The 15709-nt window shown below is 38.2% G+C and overlaps 1 protein-coding gene across 1 annotated transcript in view; it reads right to left on the bottom strand.

Moving 5' to 3' along the window:
* Window positions 1–11997: 11997 nt before the first annotated feature.
* Window positions 11998–15709, bottom strand: part of tox3 (TOX high mobility group box family member 3) — a 136756-nt gene continuing 133044 nt past the window's right edge. The window contains exons 6-7 of the mRNA XM_060911862.1: window positions 14750–14830; window positions 11998–14279 (exon numbers count right to left, since the gene is read on the bottom strand). Coding sequence (XP_060767845.1) covers window positions 13593–14279; window positions 14750–14830 — 768 coding nt within the window. The 3' untranslated portion in view covers window positions 11998–13592. The remainder of the gene's footprint in view (window positions 14280–14749; window positions 14831–15709) is intronic.

The following is a 15709-nucleotide window of genomic DNA, read 5'->3' as shown; positions in this document are numbered from 1 at the left end:
TGCATGGCTCCGTAGTAAAAGAGTCCAGGTGCTAAACTGGCCTGCCTGCAGTCCAGACCTGTCTCCCATTTAAAACATTTGGCGCATTATGAAGTGCAAAATACAACAAAGGAGACCCCGAACTGTTGAGCAACTGAAATTGTATATCAGGCAAGAATGGGACAACATTTCTCTTTCAAAACTACAGCAATTGGTCTCCTCAGTTCCCAAACATTTACAGAGTGTTGCTAAAAGTAGAAGTGATGCAACACAGTGGTAAACACGCCCCTGTCCCAACTTTTTTGAAACGTGTTGCTGACATCAAATTCAAAATGAGCATATATATATTTTTAAAAAACAATAACATTTCTTAGTTTCAACGTTTGATATATTGTCTTTGTGCTATTTTCAATCAAATATAGCATTTCCCTGATTTGCAACTTTTTGCCTTCTTTTTTTATTTCCAGTTTACACAGCATCCCAGCTTTTTTGGAATTGGGGTTGTAGACAAATGAGAGACTCTGCTAATAAATAAAGATGCTATAAAGAACTTTCAAAGATGTCAGGTATTTATTCTCTTAAAATGTATCTTTGAGTGCTACAAATCTCCTGATAGTTAGTTAAGGAAACCACAACATTATCTGGATAAATCATGGCTTGTATTTATATCTGTTTAAAATATTGAATGGTGTTAATGTTATACACTTCCTTCTTTTTGTTCTTAAATGTTGTATATTCATTGCAGTGTGTGTATGTGTGTGTGTGTATGTGTGTGTGTGTATGTGTGTGTGTGTATATATATATATATATATATATATATATATATATATATATATATATATATATATACACAGTGGAATGCAAAAGTTTGGGCACCCTTGCTGAAAATGTCTGTTACTGTGAATAGTTAAGTGAGCAGAAGATGAACTGATCACCAAAAGGCATAAAGGTAAAGACGACACTTTTTTTTTAATATTTTCCACAAGATTACATTTTTATTTCCATCATTTACAGGTGTAAAATAATAATAATAAAAAAAAGGAAAACGACCTGAAGCAAAAGTTTGGGCACCCTGCATGGTTAGTACCTAGTAACACCCCCTTTGGCAAGTATCTCAGCTTGTAAACACTTTTTGTAGCCAGCTAATAATCTTTCAGTTCTGACTTGGGGGATTTTCGCACATTCATCCTTGCAAAAGGCTTCCAGTTCTACAAGCTTCTTGGGCTGTCTTGTATGCACTGCTCTTTTGAGATCTATCCACAGATTTTCAATGATGTTTAGGTCAGGGGACTGTGAGGGCCCGGGCAAAACCTTCAGCTTGGGCCTCTTGAGGTATTCCATTGTAGATTTTGAGGTGTGTTTTGGATCATCGTCTTATTGTAGGACCCGTCCTCTTTTTAACTTCAACTTTTTTACAGTTGGTGTGATGTTTGCTTCCAGAATTTGCTGGTATTTATTTGAATCCATGCTTCCCTCGACCAATGAAATGTGCCCTGTGCCACTGGCTGCAACACAACCCTAAAGCATGATCAATCCACACCCATGCTTCAGAGTCGGAGAGGTGTTCTTTTCCTGGAACTTGGCACCCTTTTTTCTCCAAACGTACCTTTGCACACTGTGGCCAAAAAGTTCTATTTTGATTTCATCAGTCCACAGGACTTGTTTCCAAAATGCATCAGGCTTATTTAGATGTTCATTTGCAAACTTCAGACGCTGAATTTTGTGGCTAGGATGCAGGAAAGGTTTTCTTCTGATGACTCTCCCATGAAGGTCATATTTGTTCAGGTGTCGCTGCATAGTAGAACAGTGCACCACCACTCCGGGGTCTGCTAAATCTTTCTGAAGGTCTTTTGCAGGCAAACAGGTTTTTATTTGCCTTTCTAGCAATCCAAGGAGCAGTTCTTTCAGAAAATGTTCTTCATCTTCCAGACCTCACCTTGATCTCCACTGTTTCTGTTAACTGCCATTGCTTAATAACATTACAATCTGAGGAAACGGCTACCTGAAAACACTTTGCTGGGTTCTTTTAGCCTTCTCCTGCTTTGTGAGCATCAATTATTTTATTATTCAGAATGCGAGGGAGTTGCTTAGAGGAGCCCATGGCTGTTGATTTTAGGGACAAGTTTGAGGAGTCAGAGAATTTATACAGCTTTGAAATCTGCATCATCTGATCTTTCCTAACGAAGAATTTGAACAAGCCACAGCTCAATAAGCTAATTAAGGTCTGGAACCTTGGTAAAAGTTACCTGAGAACTCAAATGTATTAGAGTGCCCAAACTTCCGCATGGTGTTCCTTTTCTTTTTTCACTCTCCAATTGTACAAAACAAAAATAATACACAAATCTTGCATAAAACACTGAAAAGAAATGTCTCATCTTTACCTTTATGCCTTTTGGTGATCAGTTCATCTTCTGCTCACTTAACTATTCACAGTAACAGACATTTTCAGCAAGGGTGCCCAAACTTTTGCATGCCACTGTAATTTATATATATATATATATATATATATATATATATATATATATATATATATATATATATTGCATTTCTGATTCATATAATAATGATAATGAGGGAAACTTTATCATAGAGAAATCATCACCATCATTCTGTCCTGAACATGACATTTGTGAGTGAAACAAGATTTTTTTTGTGTGTGTCAGAAATTATGCTCATCTTTGGGTTTTCCATCGGAATTTTTTGAATTGCAAATAACTGGGTATATGTGCCTGAGCGTGGAGTCAAAATGAAGATGATTCTGCATGTACATGGTGATATTTAGAGATGGGTAAATCTCCTGAATTTTAGTGGCCAGTAATGGAAAAAACACACACCTTATTTTTAATACTTGAAATACTTTGATACTAAGAAATTGGAAAGCCATCGCCTAATGGTTAGACAAGCAGCTTTGGGATCAAAAGGTTGCTGGTTTGATTCCTTGGACCAGCAGGACTGCCTGAAGTGCCCGTTAGCAAGGCACCTAACCCCCTACTGCTCCCCAGGCTGCTCTGGGTATGTTGTAATGCAATGCAAAATTGTGCATAAAATGAATAACAACATGAACTAAAGGGAGTCAAACTCACTTTAACACCAGGAGTGTGAATGTTCTGAAGGTAGGTAGGCTCAGATAAAAACAACAACTCGAACAAAAACAATTGTTAGAGTGATTCACTTTTTCACATATTTGCTTTTCAAATATGGAAAATATAACAAAAGACTGAAAACGAATTCTCTGGTATGAATATACAAGTCCTTAGTCTCTCATTTCTCTTGTTGCACTCAATCACCTTTTCTTTCTTTCAGGATAATTGTAGGTCTCTAAACTTGCCGATGCATTTCGGTATTTGAAGTCAATTGTTGAATCACACTAAAGGTCAACACCTGACACTTTGAAGACAGAAAACACAGCAGAAAAGTGTCCATCTTAACTGGAGTTTCAGCCAGGTTCGACATGAGCCCATGTGCAGTGTACGTTTACATCTTAGGAAGTGAAAATTCAACTATCTTGAATATAGTCTTGAGTAGTTTATCTGGTAAGATTACTAAACCTAATCCTAGACATGTTTCCAAATTACATCTGCCAGCTGTATTGGAGGAGGTTATATTTTCTTGTTTGTTTGTTTGTTTGTTCCCAACATAACTCAAAAAGTAGTGAACAGATTTTGGTGAAATTTTGAAGAAAGGTGGGTCATGGGCGAATGAACAATTGATTAGATTTTGATGTGAATCCGGATATGTACGTGGATCCATTTTTTTTCCCCCCAATGCAACTCAAAAAGTAGTGAACGGATTTGGATGAAATTTGGTGGACAGCTTCAGTATTATTCTAGATTCAAGTGATTTGATTTTGATGTTGATAATATATGGCTTGGTGAAGTTATGCACTCTAGCAATTTCCCTTCTAGTTTCAATCTTGAAATAGTCTTGTTCTACAGTGAAAAAGGGATTATTCTATCCACATTCACTGGATATGAGCAATTGCGTGCACTGATTGGCTACTCTCTACTAGGCTATCAGATCATATACCATGAGTAGAGAAAAACAAAATGGCAGAGTGCGTTGCTGAACCAACCGAGGACGGAATAAAAACTCTACTCGAAAACAAAAACCCAAAAAATACAAAAAAAGCAAAAGATGGAATAAAAGTATTTAATGGTAAGAACTTTTTTTTAACTTTTCAAGAATTATTATTATTATGGCATTTTACACAAATTGCTCCTGTCCCTTCACCAGTTTGTTTACACTCTAAGCGGAAATGATTTTGTCAGACATTTTATATAAAGTTTTAATTTATCGAATTTGCAAAAAATAAAAATAAAAATGCTCTGTTTCTCAAAATCCAGTGAATGTAGATAGAATAAAAGTTATTCCACTCAATCTCATCGTACATGGCTTATCATACTCAGTGCTACGCACCTCATTGGCTATAGTACGACTCGATTTTGTGGAATAACTGTTAAATATATGGTGGGTCAGATTTGAGAATACAGTAAATGACATAGAGATTACATAAAAATATTTCCCATCAAGTTTCTTCTCAAAACATGATTTCATTGTTTCTACTAAATTTAATCAAAACAAGCTTTTAATTATGAGATTGAATTATGGAAAGTGAGCATGAGCAATTTGTGTAGTATTAGCGTAAACCAATTACATTATGAAATCTCATAAGGATCTCGGCACTTGATGGGAACTATAACTGTAGTGTTAAATTAACGTGATTGAAACGTGAGGGAGAGTAGCGCACTGGTAATGTGGCTGTTACAAAGTGCCAGTGAGCCTTTTTTTTTTTTTTTCCTGAGTTTAGGTGAGAGGGCAGAGTGTGATTTTACTCAGGGCTTTAAAAATACATGATGAAATCATGTTGGATGGACGAAAACAAATTATGTTCATGTTCATAACGGTTCAATCACTTGGAAGTGATGTCTGCATTTTAATTAAAGGAAGACTGCCTTTCGATTTAATAAAATCGACAAAATTTAGTTTTTTTCTGAAATGTTGTCATCATGATGTATGTTTATTTCTGTAATATCTCACAAAATATCAGGCAGTTCTGTGACTGGGAACATACCTAATTTGAGAGGATTCCGTAGCAAATAATGTGCATGAGATCGCCCGGTTCGTGCAGTCAAGCAAATGGAGGAAGTCCATGTGCGCATGTGTAATGGCCCTTTTCCACTACCCTTTTTCAGCTCACTTCAGCTCGCTTCAGCTCGCTTCAGCTCACTTCAGCCCGACACGGCTCGCGTTTCGACTACCAAAAAACAGCATGACTCAGCTCGCTTCAGCCCTGCTTAGCCCCTAAAACTCGCACGGTTTTGGAGTGGGGCTGAAGCGAGCCAAGCCGTGCCGAGTGAGGCTGGGGGCGTAAGCAGACACTCCCCTGTGCACTGATTGGTGAGGAGGAGTGTCCTCACATGCCCACACACGCCCCGCGAGCACGCTGGGATCTGTAAACACCGTAAACCCGGAAGGAGAAGAATTACGAATTACGAGAATTATGAAGCCTTATGCGCCTCGCCTCATCTATACGCTCTTGCCAGTATCTGTTGGCGTTGTCGGTGACAACTAGCCACAGCACCAAGACCAGCAACACTAACGACTCCATGTCCTCCATGTTTATTGTTTACTATCCGGGTTGTGAGACTACCGCTTAAAAGCTCACTGATGTCACTGTTTGCGCTGCTTAACGACATCACGTGACGTCCACCCACTTTCGCTAACTCCACCCAATGTGTCCACCCACTTCCAGCCAGCACGGTTCAGCGCGGTTGTAGTCGAAATGCAACTCCAACAGCCCCACTCAGCTCGACTCAGCACGGCACGGCTCAGCCCGACTCAGCCGCGTTTGTAGTGGAAAAGCGGCATAAGTTTACCTTTGATCATCCCACCGTCTCCGCTGATCGCTGATATTTATTAGTTTGTTCCTGCGTTTCCTTTTCTTCGCAATACAGCGTCTTTTCTTCTTGCTTTCCGTTACTGTAGTTGTTTTTTCATGTTTCATTTGCACATTCACGTCCTCCATTTTTCTCTCCTGTTTCAAATTTGTATCCCAAAATGCCTTGCGCGAACGGGGAAAGCCTGCCACGTGATGCATGACATAGTATCTTGTGGTATCTTGGTGAAGCAGGAAAAAATAGCGGAGAATTTTGGGCCATGTGGCCATAAATTCATTAATTGTTCTATTTTTAAAAAAACAAATAAAATTAGAAGTCTGTGATTCGAATTCGGTAGCTTTCAGTCCACTAAACAAAACTAATTGGGCGTCGGGGGAAATTCTTTTTATGACCTACACTTGAAAAATCTCAAAGGCAGCCTACCTTTAAACAAAATCAATGAGCTTTTTTTTTTTCTTCTTCAGTATAGGAGATATTGGGAGATTATTTTGTTAATTTTAAACATTTATTTCTAGAAAGAATGAAATCTGGCAATAGAGGGAGGAAAACACTTGAATGTCTCAAAAAAGTTAATAATCTTATATTTGGTTATTGGAATTTACTAGAAATAAAAATATATTGGAGATCTTTTCACTTGCTGCTACAGTAAGTTGGTGTTTTTTTACCGTCGCGGTTGCTTCGCTGTGCTACAGACCTTGTGTGAATCAGAGATATTACTGATCAGTGTGAAAATGTTAAGCAGTCGTACTAGTAGTGCTACATTTCATTGATATTTTTTGTAAACAACAGGTTATGTTGATCGATTGAAACAGAAAAGACAGAGGGATGTATTTGGCCTGTGGGCCTTGAGTTTGCCGTTTGTGGATTAACCAGCATGACTTACCCACTAGCAGATTAAACCAACGTTTCAGGCATTTATATCAAGTTTTATTTTAAACTCATGAACGTTGAGGGAATATCAGTATGTGCATGAACCATGACCATAAACAAGCACTATGATAAATAATTCCCTTACAACTTACTGCGCATTTAAATCACTGATAATGTTTTAATATCCCCATGATGGTGGGATCAGAAGTTTAAGGTAACCGCTAATGTCTAAATCCATAGGAAAGAGTTATATTTCACGGAATCGAATTTTACTAGTAAGACTAAATGTTACATTTTTCAAGCTACATATCCAGTAACTGAATTTCTCTCTCTCTCTCTCTCTCTCTCTCTCGCTCTCATTTTGATCTAGTGGAAACCTGGAGGGTCTGGGTCCCAAATGGGTCGGCAGCCCCTTCAACCTCCCCCCCACCTCTCCCACCTCCCTCACCTCCCCCACCTCCCATCCCTCAGTTTAGGTATGCCCCTGGGGTGGCCTCTCATTTTTATTGTGTGTTTATGATAATCAGAGCTTGCCCTACAGCCCTTCCCCCAGTTTACAAGCAGGAAGGGAAGAGGGCAGACAGGGTGGAGTCCCCAGGAGCCCATCTTAGAAATGTATCTAGTGTGTGGGGGGCTGAAGCAGAGGAATAAAGAAGGTATATCCAAAGACCTTTCTAAGAAAGTCTGTCCACTCGGTGGCCATCTTGGCAACATTCCCTGGGTGTTTTTTTCAGCTATAAGAAGACCAGGATTCGGTGCACTTCAATCAGGAAATACACATATTTCAGAAAGAGATATGAGACACGATGACGTATCAAACATTGAAACCAAATAAATTGAACAAAGCCTTAACGATACCAAATAATTTTTATGCTAACGGTGTTTATGAGCCTGTAGACTCGGATGAATCCCAAATAGCTTCCTGCTTCCAACATACATGTAGACCAAAACCTAGTGATTTCGACATCCTACAAAATTTACGGTAGGAATGCTAGCTGCAACTTAGCTTGGTAGCTCCATTACTAGTAATCTATTAGCTTGAGTGCTCCCTTTAAATAGACAATGTGATTGAAAATGGAGTTATATGTTGATGTGCTGTGTTTACTGATACAGTGTGTCCTTATGGCTAATCCACAATCACTGCCTCTTCATGTGTTCTACTGGGAACTACACTACTCGTATTTTTTATACGAACTACATCCAGGACATTGAGTAACAGATTTTCCAATATCCTCAGACGTGAGGAAATCAATGAATTGTTTTGATAAATTTGGGGACTTTTTGTTTGTGAATGTGTCTACATAATAAAAAGAAAATCACACGCTGGCTTGAAGGTATGAAGTTAATTTTTTTGTGTTGAAAAACTCGCATTTTTCATCCGAAATACATCGTGGGGGCGGCACGGTGGTGTAGTGGTTAGCGCTGTCGCCTCACAGCAAGAAGGTCCGGGTTCGAGCCCCGTGGCCGGCGAGGGCCTTTCTGTGCGGAGTTTGCATGTTGTCCGTGTGGGTTTCCTCCGGGTGCTCATGCAGGTTAGGTTAACTGGTGACTCTAAATTGACCGTAGGTGTGAATGTGAGTGTGAATGGTTGTCTGTGTCTATGTGTCAGCCCTGTGATGACCTGGCGACTTGTCCAGGGTGTACCCCGCCTTTCGCCCGTAGTCAGCTGGGATAGGCTCCAGCTTGCCTGCGACCCTGTAGAACAGGATAAAGCGGCTACAGATAATGAGATGAGATGAATACATCATGGATCTGAGTGACATATTTAACAGTTATTCTATGAAATTGAGTCGTACATGAGCTGATAGCCGATGAGGCGCATAGCACTGAGTTGGCGATAAGTCATGTATGACGAGATTGAGTGGAATAACTGTTTTATTCTATCCACATGCACTGGATTTTGAGAAATAGACCTTTTTTTTTTTGCAAATTTGATAGATAAAAATTTTATACAAAACGTCCGACAAATAATTTCCAATTAGAATGTAAACAAACCAGCAAAATGACCATAGCAATTTGTGAAAAATGCGATAAGAATAATTCTTGAAAATTGTTTTTAAAAATACGTTCTTACTATCCAATACTTTTATTCCATATTTTGTTGCTTTTTTGTATTTTGGGGGGTTTTGTTTTCAAGTAGAGTTTTTATTTCATCCTTGGTTGGTTCAGCAACATGCTCCGCCATTTTGTTTTTCTCTACTCACGGTATATAAGCTGATATCCTTGTAGTAGAATAGCCAATCAGAGCATGCAATTGCTCATATGCAGTGAATGTGGATATAATAATTCCCGATATTTCACTCCAATGATGTCACTCCCAGTGTTTTCCCAGTGACTAGACACGCGTTGACAAAATGGCAAACTGGTTCAAAATTAACCCTTTGAGGTCGAGAGCTTCACTGGCGAAGCTCGACAGGTTTAGAATGAGTAGGTCATGTATTTAGATAAATATCTTCGTAAGTTTTTATCATACAAGCATGATAAACATATTGACAGAAACTTTATAGGTTACGCTTCCCTTTGTGCCCACTGCCAATAATATTATAGTTTTTAAATGACCTAAATTAGATGAAGCATAAAACTTGTCACCTTACTCAGTCACACTGGAGTCGGAGCGCTGAGCTCTCACTTATGCATTTATAAAAGACTATTCACATGGTAATGGCATGATAATTGCTTTCAGTCTTTCGGTTTTGATCGGTTTCTCTTTCGCGGTGGGAACACCCACCGTAAACAGGATAAAATCTGTCAGCCATAGTTTAGGCTCCCTGTTTGGAGGTAAAACTTGTTGTGAGATGGCACGCGGATTTTATGCACTTTGGATGATTCAGGACAGCGATTCCATTTCAGGACAGCAATTCAATTCACAATTAAGGACAGCGATTCAGTTCATGATTCAGGACAGCCATTCAGTTCAATCTTGAGAACTGCGACACTGATGATGAGCGGTGTCATTTTTTTCCTTCGACACGATCCAGTCGAAGATCAACTCAAGTGTAAATATTTCTTCTATTTATTATGAGCAGATCAGTTGATATGCGTGTGCTGTAGTGCATACATAGGAAAAATGACTGAGCAATTTTTCCAGAGTTAAAAGTATTTTCCTCAAAAATAGTTAATTTTGCTCTATTCTGAGTCTAGAGAGTAAAATTTGGAGTTGGAGTGGAAGAAAAAATTACAGAGTAATTGTGTAACAGAGTAGGTTGTGGCTCTGAATTGAGTAAACTAGCACAAGAGTTAATTTCAAGACAATGAATAGAGTAAAACTTTTAGATAAATGAAGATGTTGTAAAAAAGCAGTTTTGGAACTGTGTTGGAATGTGTGAAAAAACATGACCTTACCCATTGTGATGAACCGTTTTGGTCACTTGACCTGATGGGATTAAGAGTTGGCAGTGGAAGGGGTTTTCACTCTTCTCATTGAATGGAATGGAAATTTTTACCCTTCTCATTGAATACCCCTCCCACTGCCAACCCTTTATCCCAAAATGATAGGACATACACTACCGTTCAAAAGTTTGGGGTCACTTTGAAATTTCTTTCAAAAATAAGGAAAAGCACTGTTCTTTTCAATGAAGATCACTTTAAACTAATCAGAAATACACTCTATACATTACTAATGTGGTAAATGACTATTCTAGCTAAATTCTACTAAATGTCTGTTTTTTGGTGCAATATCTCCATAGGTGTATAGAGGCCCATTTCCAGCAACTCTCACTCCAGTGTTCTAATGGTACAATGTGTTTGCTCATTGCCTCAGAAGGCTAATGGATGATTAGAAAACCCTTGTACAATCATGTTAGCACAGCTGAAAACAGTTTAGCTCTTTAGAGAAGCTATAAAATTGACCTTCCTTTGAGCAGATTGAGTTTCTGGAGCATCACATTTTGTGGGGTCGATTAAATGCTCAAAATGGCCAGAAAAATGTCTCGACTATATTTTCTATTTATTTTACAACTTATGGTGGTAAATAAAAGTGTGACTTTTCATGGAAAACACAAAATTGTCTGGGTGACCCCAAATTTTTGAACGGTAGTGTAATTTTTTTTTGATGGTCAGTTAATTGTCCAAATCAGTGGAGCAGATTTAAGTTTTCTGTGCTTGATACATTCCTAAGACTGAACAGAATCACCTCAAGTGACCAAAACGGTTCGTCACAATGGGTAAGGTCATGTTTTTTTCCACACATTCCAACACAGTTCTAAAACTGCTTTTTACAACATCTTCATTTATGTTTTTTTAAGTACAATCATGGCATACACACTACAGAGATATTATTGTAGCTGAACTTGTGCTGAATACAAAAAAGTCATATGACTGTGAAAATACTGCTTAGATTAGTTTAAATTGACAACAAAATCAAAGCATGCCAAAATCATTACAGTGCCAGAAAATACCCTCAGACCCCAGAGGGTTAAAATTCTTTTGATTAACTTGTGTTTTTTTTTTTGTTGTTGTTGTTTTGTGGATGTGTCCATATAATATCAAGAACATTACACAGTGGCACGAAGATATAAAGTTTATCTTCTCGTGTTGAAAAATACATATTCACCACTCAATGATAAACTTTCACACCCACCATGTAATATCCTCTATATATAGTATTAATCTAACTGAATTCTTGATTCTGATTGGTCAGAATGTGTTGAAATGTTAATTTTCTATAACAGCAGCTCTGACAGAAGATAAGATTGTCAGCATTTCTTTCACATAAGCAAACTGAAAATGTTGTATAATTGTTATGTTAACATTTTTCACTCAGATGTTTATGTTGTGGCATTCATGGAAGGAGTCTCCAGTGTCAGTGCTTCATCACACTCAAGACTTCATAACTGTTTCGATACCTTTTTGGGAAGCACTTGCTTTCTCTAAGTTTTTGATTACTCTGTTTTTTTCTGTTTCTATTTCTGTGAATTTATTACTTTTGTAGCCTAACCTGGAGTTGAATAGTATGCATTAAAGAAAGAAAGAAAGAAAGAAAGAAAGAAAGAAAGAAAGAAAGAAAGAAAGAAAATCCCCCACAAATGCCCCAGAAGTTAAAATGAGCTGAACACTTGAAGTAGGGATGTCTTTGTTTTTTTATTTTTATTTTTTTTAGTCTTTAATAACTAACAAGGAGACATTGAGGAAATATATCATACAAAAGTATGGCTAATATAATCTTCAAAATGAATTGACTTTCTTTCAAATAAATATTTGTGATTGTTATTTGAATTGCAAACAACGAAACACGAAGAAGTGAAATGCATCATACAAAAAGGATGGCTAGTGTCATATTAATAATGGAATGTGAATGATTTCTTTTTCTTTAAAACAAAAATTCGTGGTAAAATGAATAGTCCTAATAACGCTGCGAAAGCCAGGCAAGTCCATGGAAATGTGTTTATTCTACAGACAGAGTTTTAAAAGCAGATGATTGGATTCGTAAGCAAAGAAACAGCAAATGAACCGCTGCCATTCGAACTTATAAAAAAGTAGAAGAAATGAGATGCACGATGTGACGTTTGCAATCCACAGGTCAGTTTAGCAACAGAACTTAAAGCCATCCGTATTGGAATTCGAACAGGTGATATGGAAAAATGTACAGCTTCCTTTTTACGTCTTCATCACCGTATTTTTTTTTTTTTTTTTTTACAGATGGCAGAAAATACTTTCAAATTTTTTCCAACTTTTTTTTTTTCGCTTCTGCTCGGACTCTTAATTCCATCCTTCGCTTAAATTGCCATCAAGGAACAGTGTAAAAATACATTAATCATTAAAACACTGGCGTGAGTCCTTGAATTTCTTTCTTTTTTTTGCAATTTCTCCTTAAAATATCCTTAAAATATGCACTTTTATTACACAAAATGAATACAAACTTAACAGAAACTTAATTTAAATTTTTGAGGTAAAGACAAATACATAGAATTTTTTTTGGAGTGCTATTTATACACACATTGGAGCCCGAGGTGTTTTTTTTTTTTTTTTTAATTAATTTTATTTTTTTTTTTGAGGGAAAGTTTCCTCAGCTCATGTGCAGTAGGATTGGGAGTTTTCAGTTTCGAGTCTTGTCAACAGAAAACTGCTCACCGGCAGCATGTTTACATTCTCACCAGTAATAAAAGTAAGTTCTCGTTGTTTCGCTTTTGCTCTCTCCGGAGATGTGGAAAGTGGAGATTTCTGTGGTTCCTCCCTCAAGGTTCTTTTACAGAAACGTAAGTAGGTGAAAAGGAAGAAAAAGTTTTATTGATGTTTATTGATATACTGTCCAGAGAGCATTTGATCTCCTCCGCAGCGTGTTATAAACCGCGCCTGCATGTTCAGGTTCCTGTCTTTACGCTTCAACAATACTTCTGTTTTGTATCTGTCATCATGATGTCATGTCAAAAGCGATCAGGATCTTTCCGTTTAGAGCTTTTGTAGTGTTACCACCAAGATTGGCCTTGTAAATAAAGCTTTGCTATAAAAAATTCACTTGAACCAACTGTCTCTGCCATCGATGTGCCCAAAAACGTTCAATTGAAAATAAAAAAGAAAAGAAAAATCTCACACGCAAACACACACACACCAAAAAAAAAACAAAAAACCCATCCAGGCACTCTGTCCCTTCATAGCTCTGCCTATTTTATAGACAAAATTGGGGCGATAGCCTTCGGCTCCTTTTCTTTCTTCTTTTTTATACACGTGTCCGCATATCCATCTAGAACAAAGGACAGTTCTTTGTAACATTCTTATGTTATTCTTACACACTTCTTAAGTGCAACTTCGAAAAAAAGCACCTTTGAAATGCTTTTTTTATGTCTTCTCTCTCCAAGCTGAGAATGCAGGATATTTTTTTTTCTTTTTCTATTTCTTTTTTTTTTTTATTTAGTAGATGCTGACTTGTGAGAGGACTTGGATCTGAGGCTGCGGAGGTGGTGGTTGCGGACTTCCGAGCGATGCCGAATGCGGCGTTCCAGGCGAGTGCTGGACGGGCGAATGCGACTGCTGCTGATGCATCTGATGCATCTGCTGCATCTGCATATGTTGCATTTGCATGTGCTGAGGCTGATGCTGATGCTGTTGCATTTGCTGCTGCTGCTGTTGCTGCTGCTGCATGTGATGCTGCTGAAGCTGCTGCTGCAGGTGATGCTGGAAATGCTGGTGCTGCATCTGCTGCTGAATCTGCTGGTGGTGCATCTGCTGCTGCTGCATCTGGTGGTGCTGCAAATGCTGCTGCTGCTGCTGCATGGCCGCCGCATGCATGGGCGGGCTCATCTGCGATGAGGACATCTGGCCCAGCATTTGCGAAGGCATGCCAGGTGTCATGTTTTGGTGTGCCACCGTGACGGAGGTGACGACGTGGCTGTTCCCGACGCGCATCTGAAGCGGTTTGGGGGCAATGGCTCGAGGAAGGGCTTGCTGCAGGGCCTGTGAGGCTGACGGCATGGAGGGGTGCTGGGAGAGAGGGGAGGAGAGTGGAGAGGGCAAAGCCAGGCCGGGGGAGAGGCTGGTGGAGGCCAGGGTTTGCTGCACTGAACGTATAGTTTGAGCCTCAGCAGACTCTGCAGCAGCCTGGGAGAAAAAAAAAAAAAGAAAAAAGACAAAAACAATTTTCATTTGAATAAACAGTTCCAACTCAAGAATAGCACAAAATCAACTTTTTTTTCTGGTTGCAAAAAAATTAACAGCATCTGTTCCTTAAATCAATTAGCACCCCATTCATCGTTACCTACTTTAACACCTTCATTTTGATCTCGTTGGATTTGCAATGTTTCTCTGAAAAAAAAAACACGGGACGCAGCGACTATGTCTCAGTAATGACTCAATACTGTATAAGCGCCGATCAAATATGCAAATATCAGCAAATAATTTAGCAGGCATTAACAGAAATGCTAATGCCACAGCCTGGCAAACAGATCCTGGGAATTAATGAGGTGTGCTCATTAGCTGGTTAGACGACCTGCTATCATTACACCTCTACTGAGAGAGAGAGAGAGAGAGAGAATGAGAGACAGAGAGAGAGAGAGAGAAGCAGATCTTACCTTTGACACCAGACTGGCACGATAAGCAGCAAGAGCTTTCAGATACTCTTTCTTGGCCGCCTCGGTTTTGCTTTTGTAAACCTGCAATGATGCAAACAATAATAAATAAATAAATAAATAAATAAATAAATGGCAAGGACGGTGTGAGGAACAGATAAGAAACAAATGCAGCATTTTCTCAGTAATTTTATTTATAAAGCACCTTTCATACCTTTAAAATGCAGCTCACATAACTTTACAGTGTGAAGAAAACAACAGAGAGAAATGAAAGAAAAAAAATTCACCAAAATAGGCAAATAATAATGATGAAAAAAATTATATATATATATATATATATATATATATATATATATATATATATATATATTACGCGCTTGCGTGAAGATATGAAGTTTATCTTCAAGTGGTGAATGTATTTTCAACATAAGATAAACTTCATATCTTCGTGCCACTGTGTAATGCTCTTTATATTATATGGACACATCCATAAAATTAAAAAAATGCAAGTTAATCAAAATAATTTTAATTTTGAACCGGTTTGTTATTTTGACATTGTGGGAAAACACCAGGAGTGATGTCATCGGAGTGAAACATTGGGAATTATTATACATACAGCACACTTTTTGGATGGAATAAAAATGTGTTCTATTCCCTTCTAGCAGGTTTCATTCATTTGGTTTGATAGCATGCAATATTGTTAGCTTATCGCTTATCCTATGTGTATTACGTCACTCTACCCAATGGAGAATGAGTGTTGAATATGGTTTATGATACTGCATGATTGTCAAGACAACATGACGTCACACATCAAAGATGTAAAACTTCCCCGCTAGTGAGCGACTGGGACAATTTGTAACTAAACATGGCCGCCAGGTTTGCTTCATTAAATATGGAAGATTTTGAGAGAATTTTGAAAGAGAAAGATGCGTTGAACACCCAAAAGGAATGTGTATGTATAAT

The sequence above is a fragment of the Neoarius graeffei genome, chromosome 27 (genome assembly GCF_027579695.1).
Source record: "Neoarius graeffei isolate fNeoGra1 chromosome 27, fNeoGra1.pri, whole genome shotgun sequence".
Classification (NCBI taxonomy): Eukaryota; Metazoa; Chordata; class Actinopteri; order Siluriformes; family Ariidae; genus Neoarius; species Neoarius graeffei.
The sequence above is the reverse complement of the archived record's forward strand: the minus strand, read 5'-3'. Positions and strand labels throughout refer to the sequence as shown.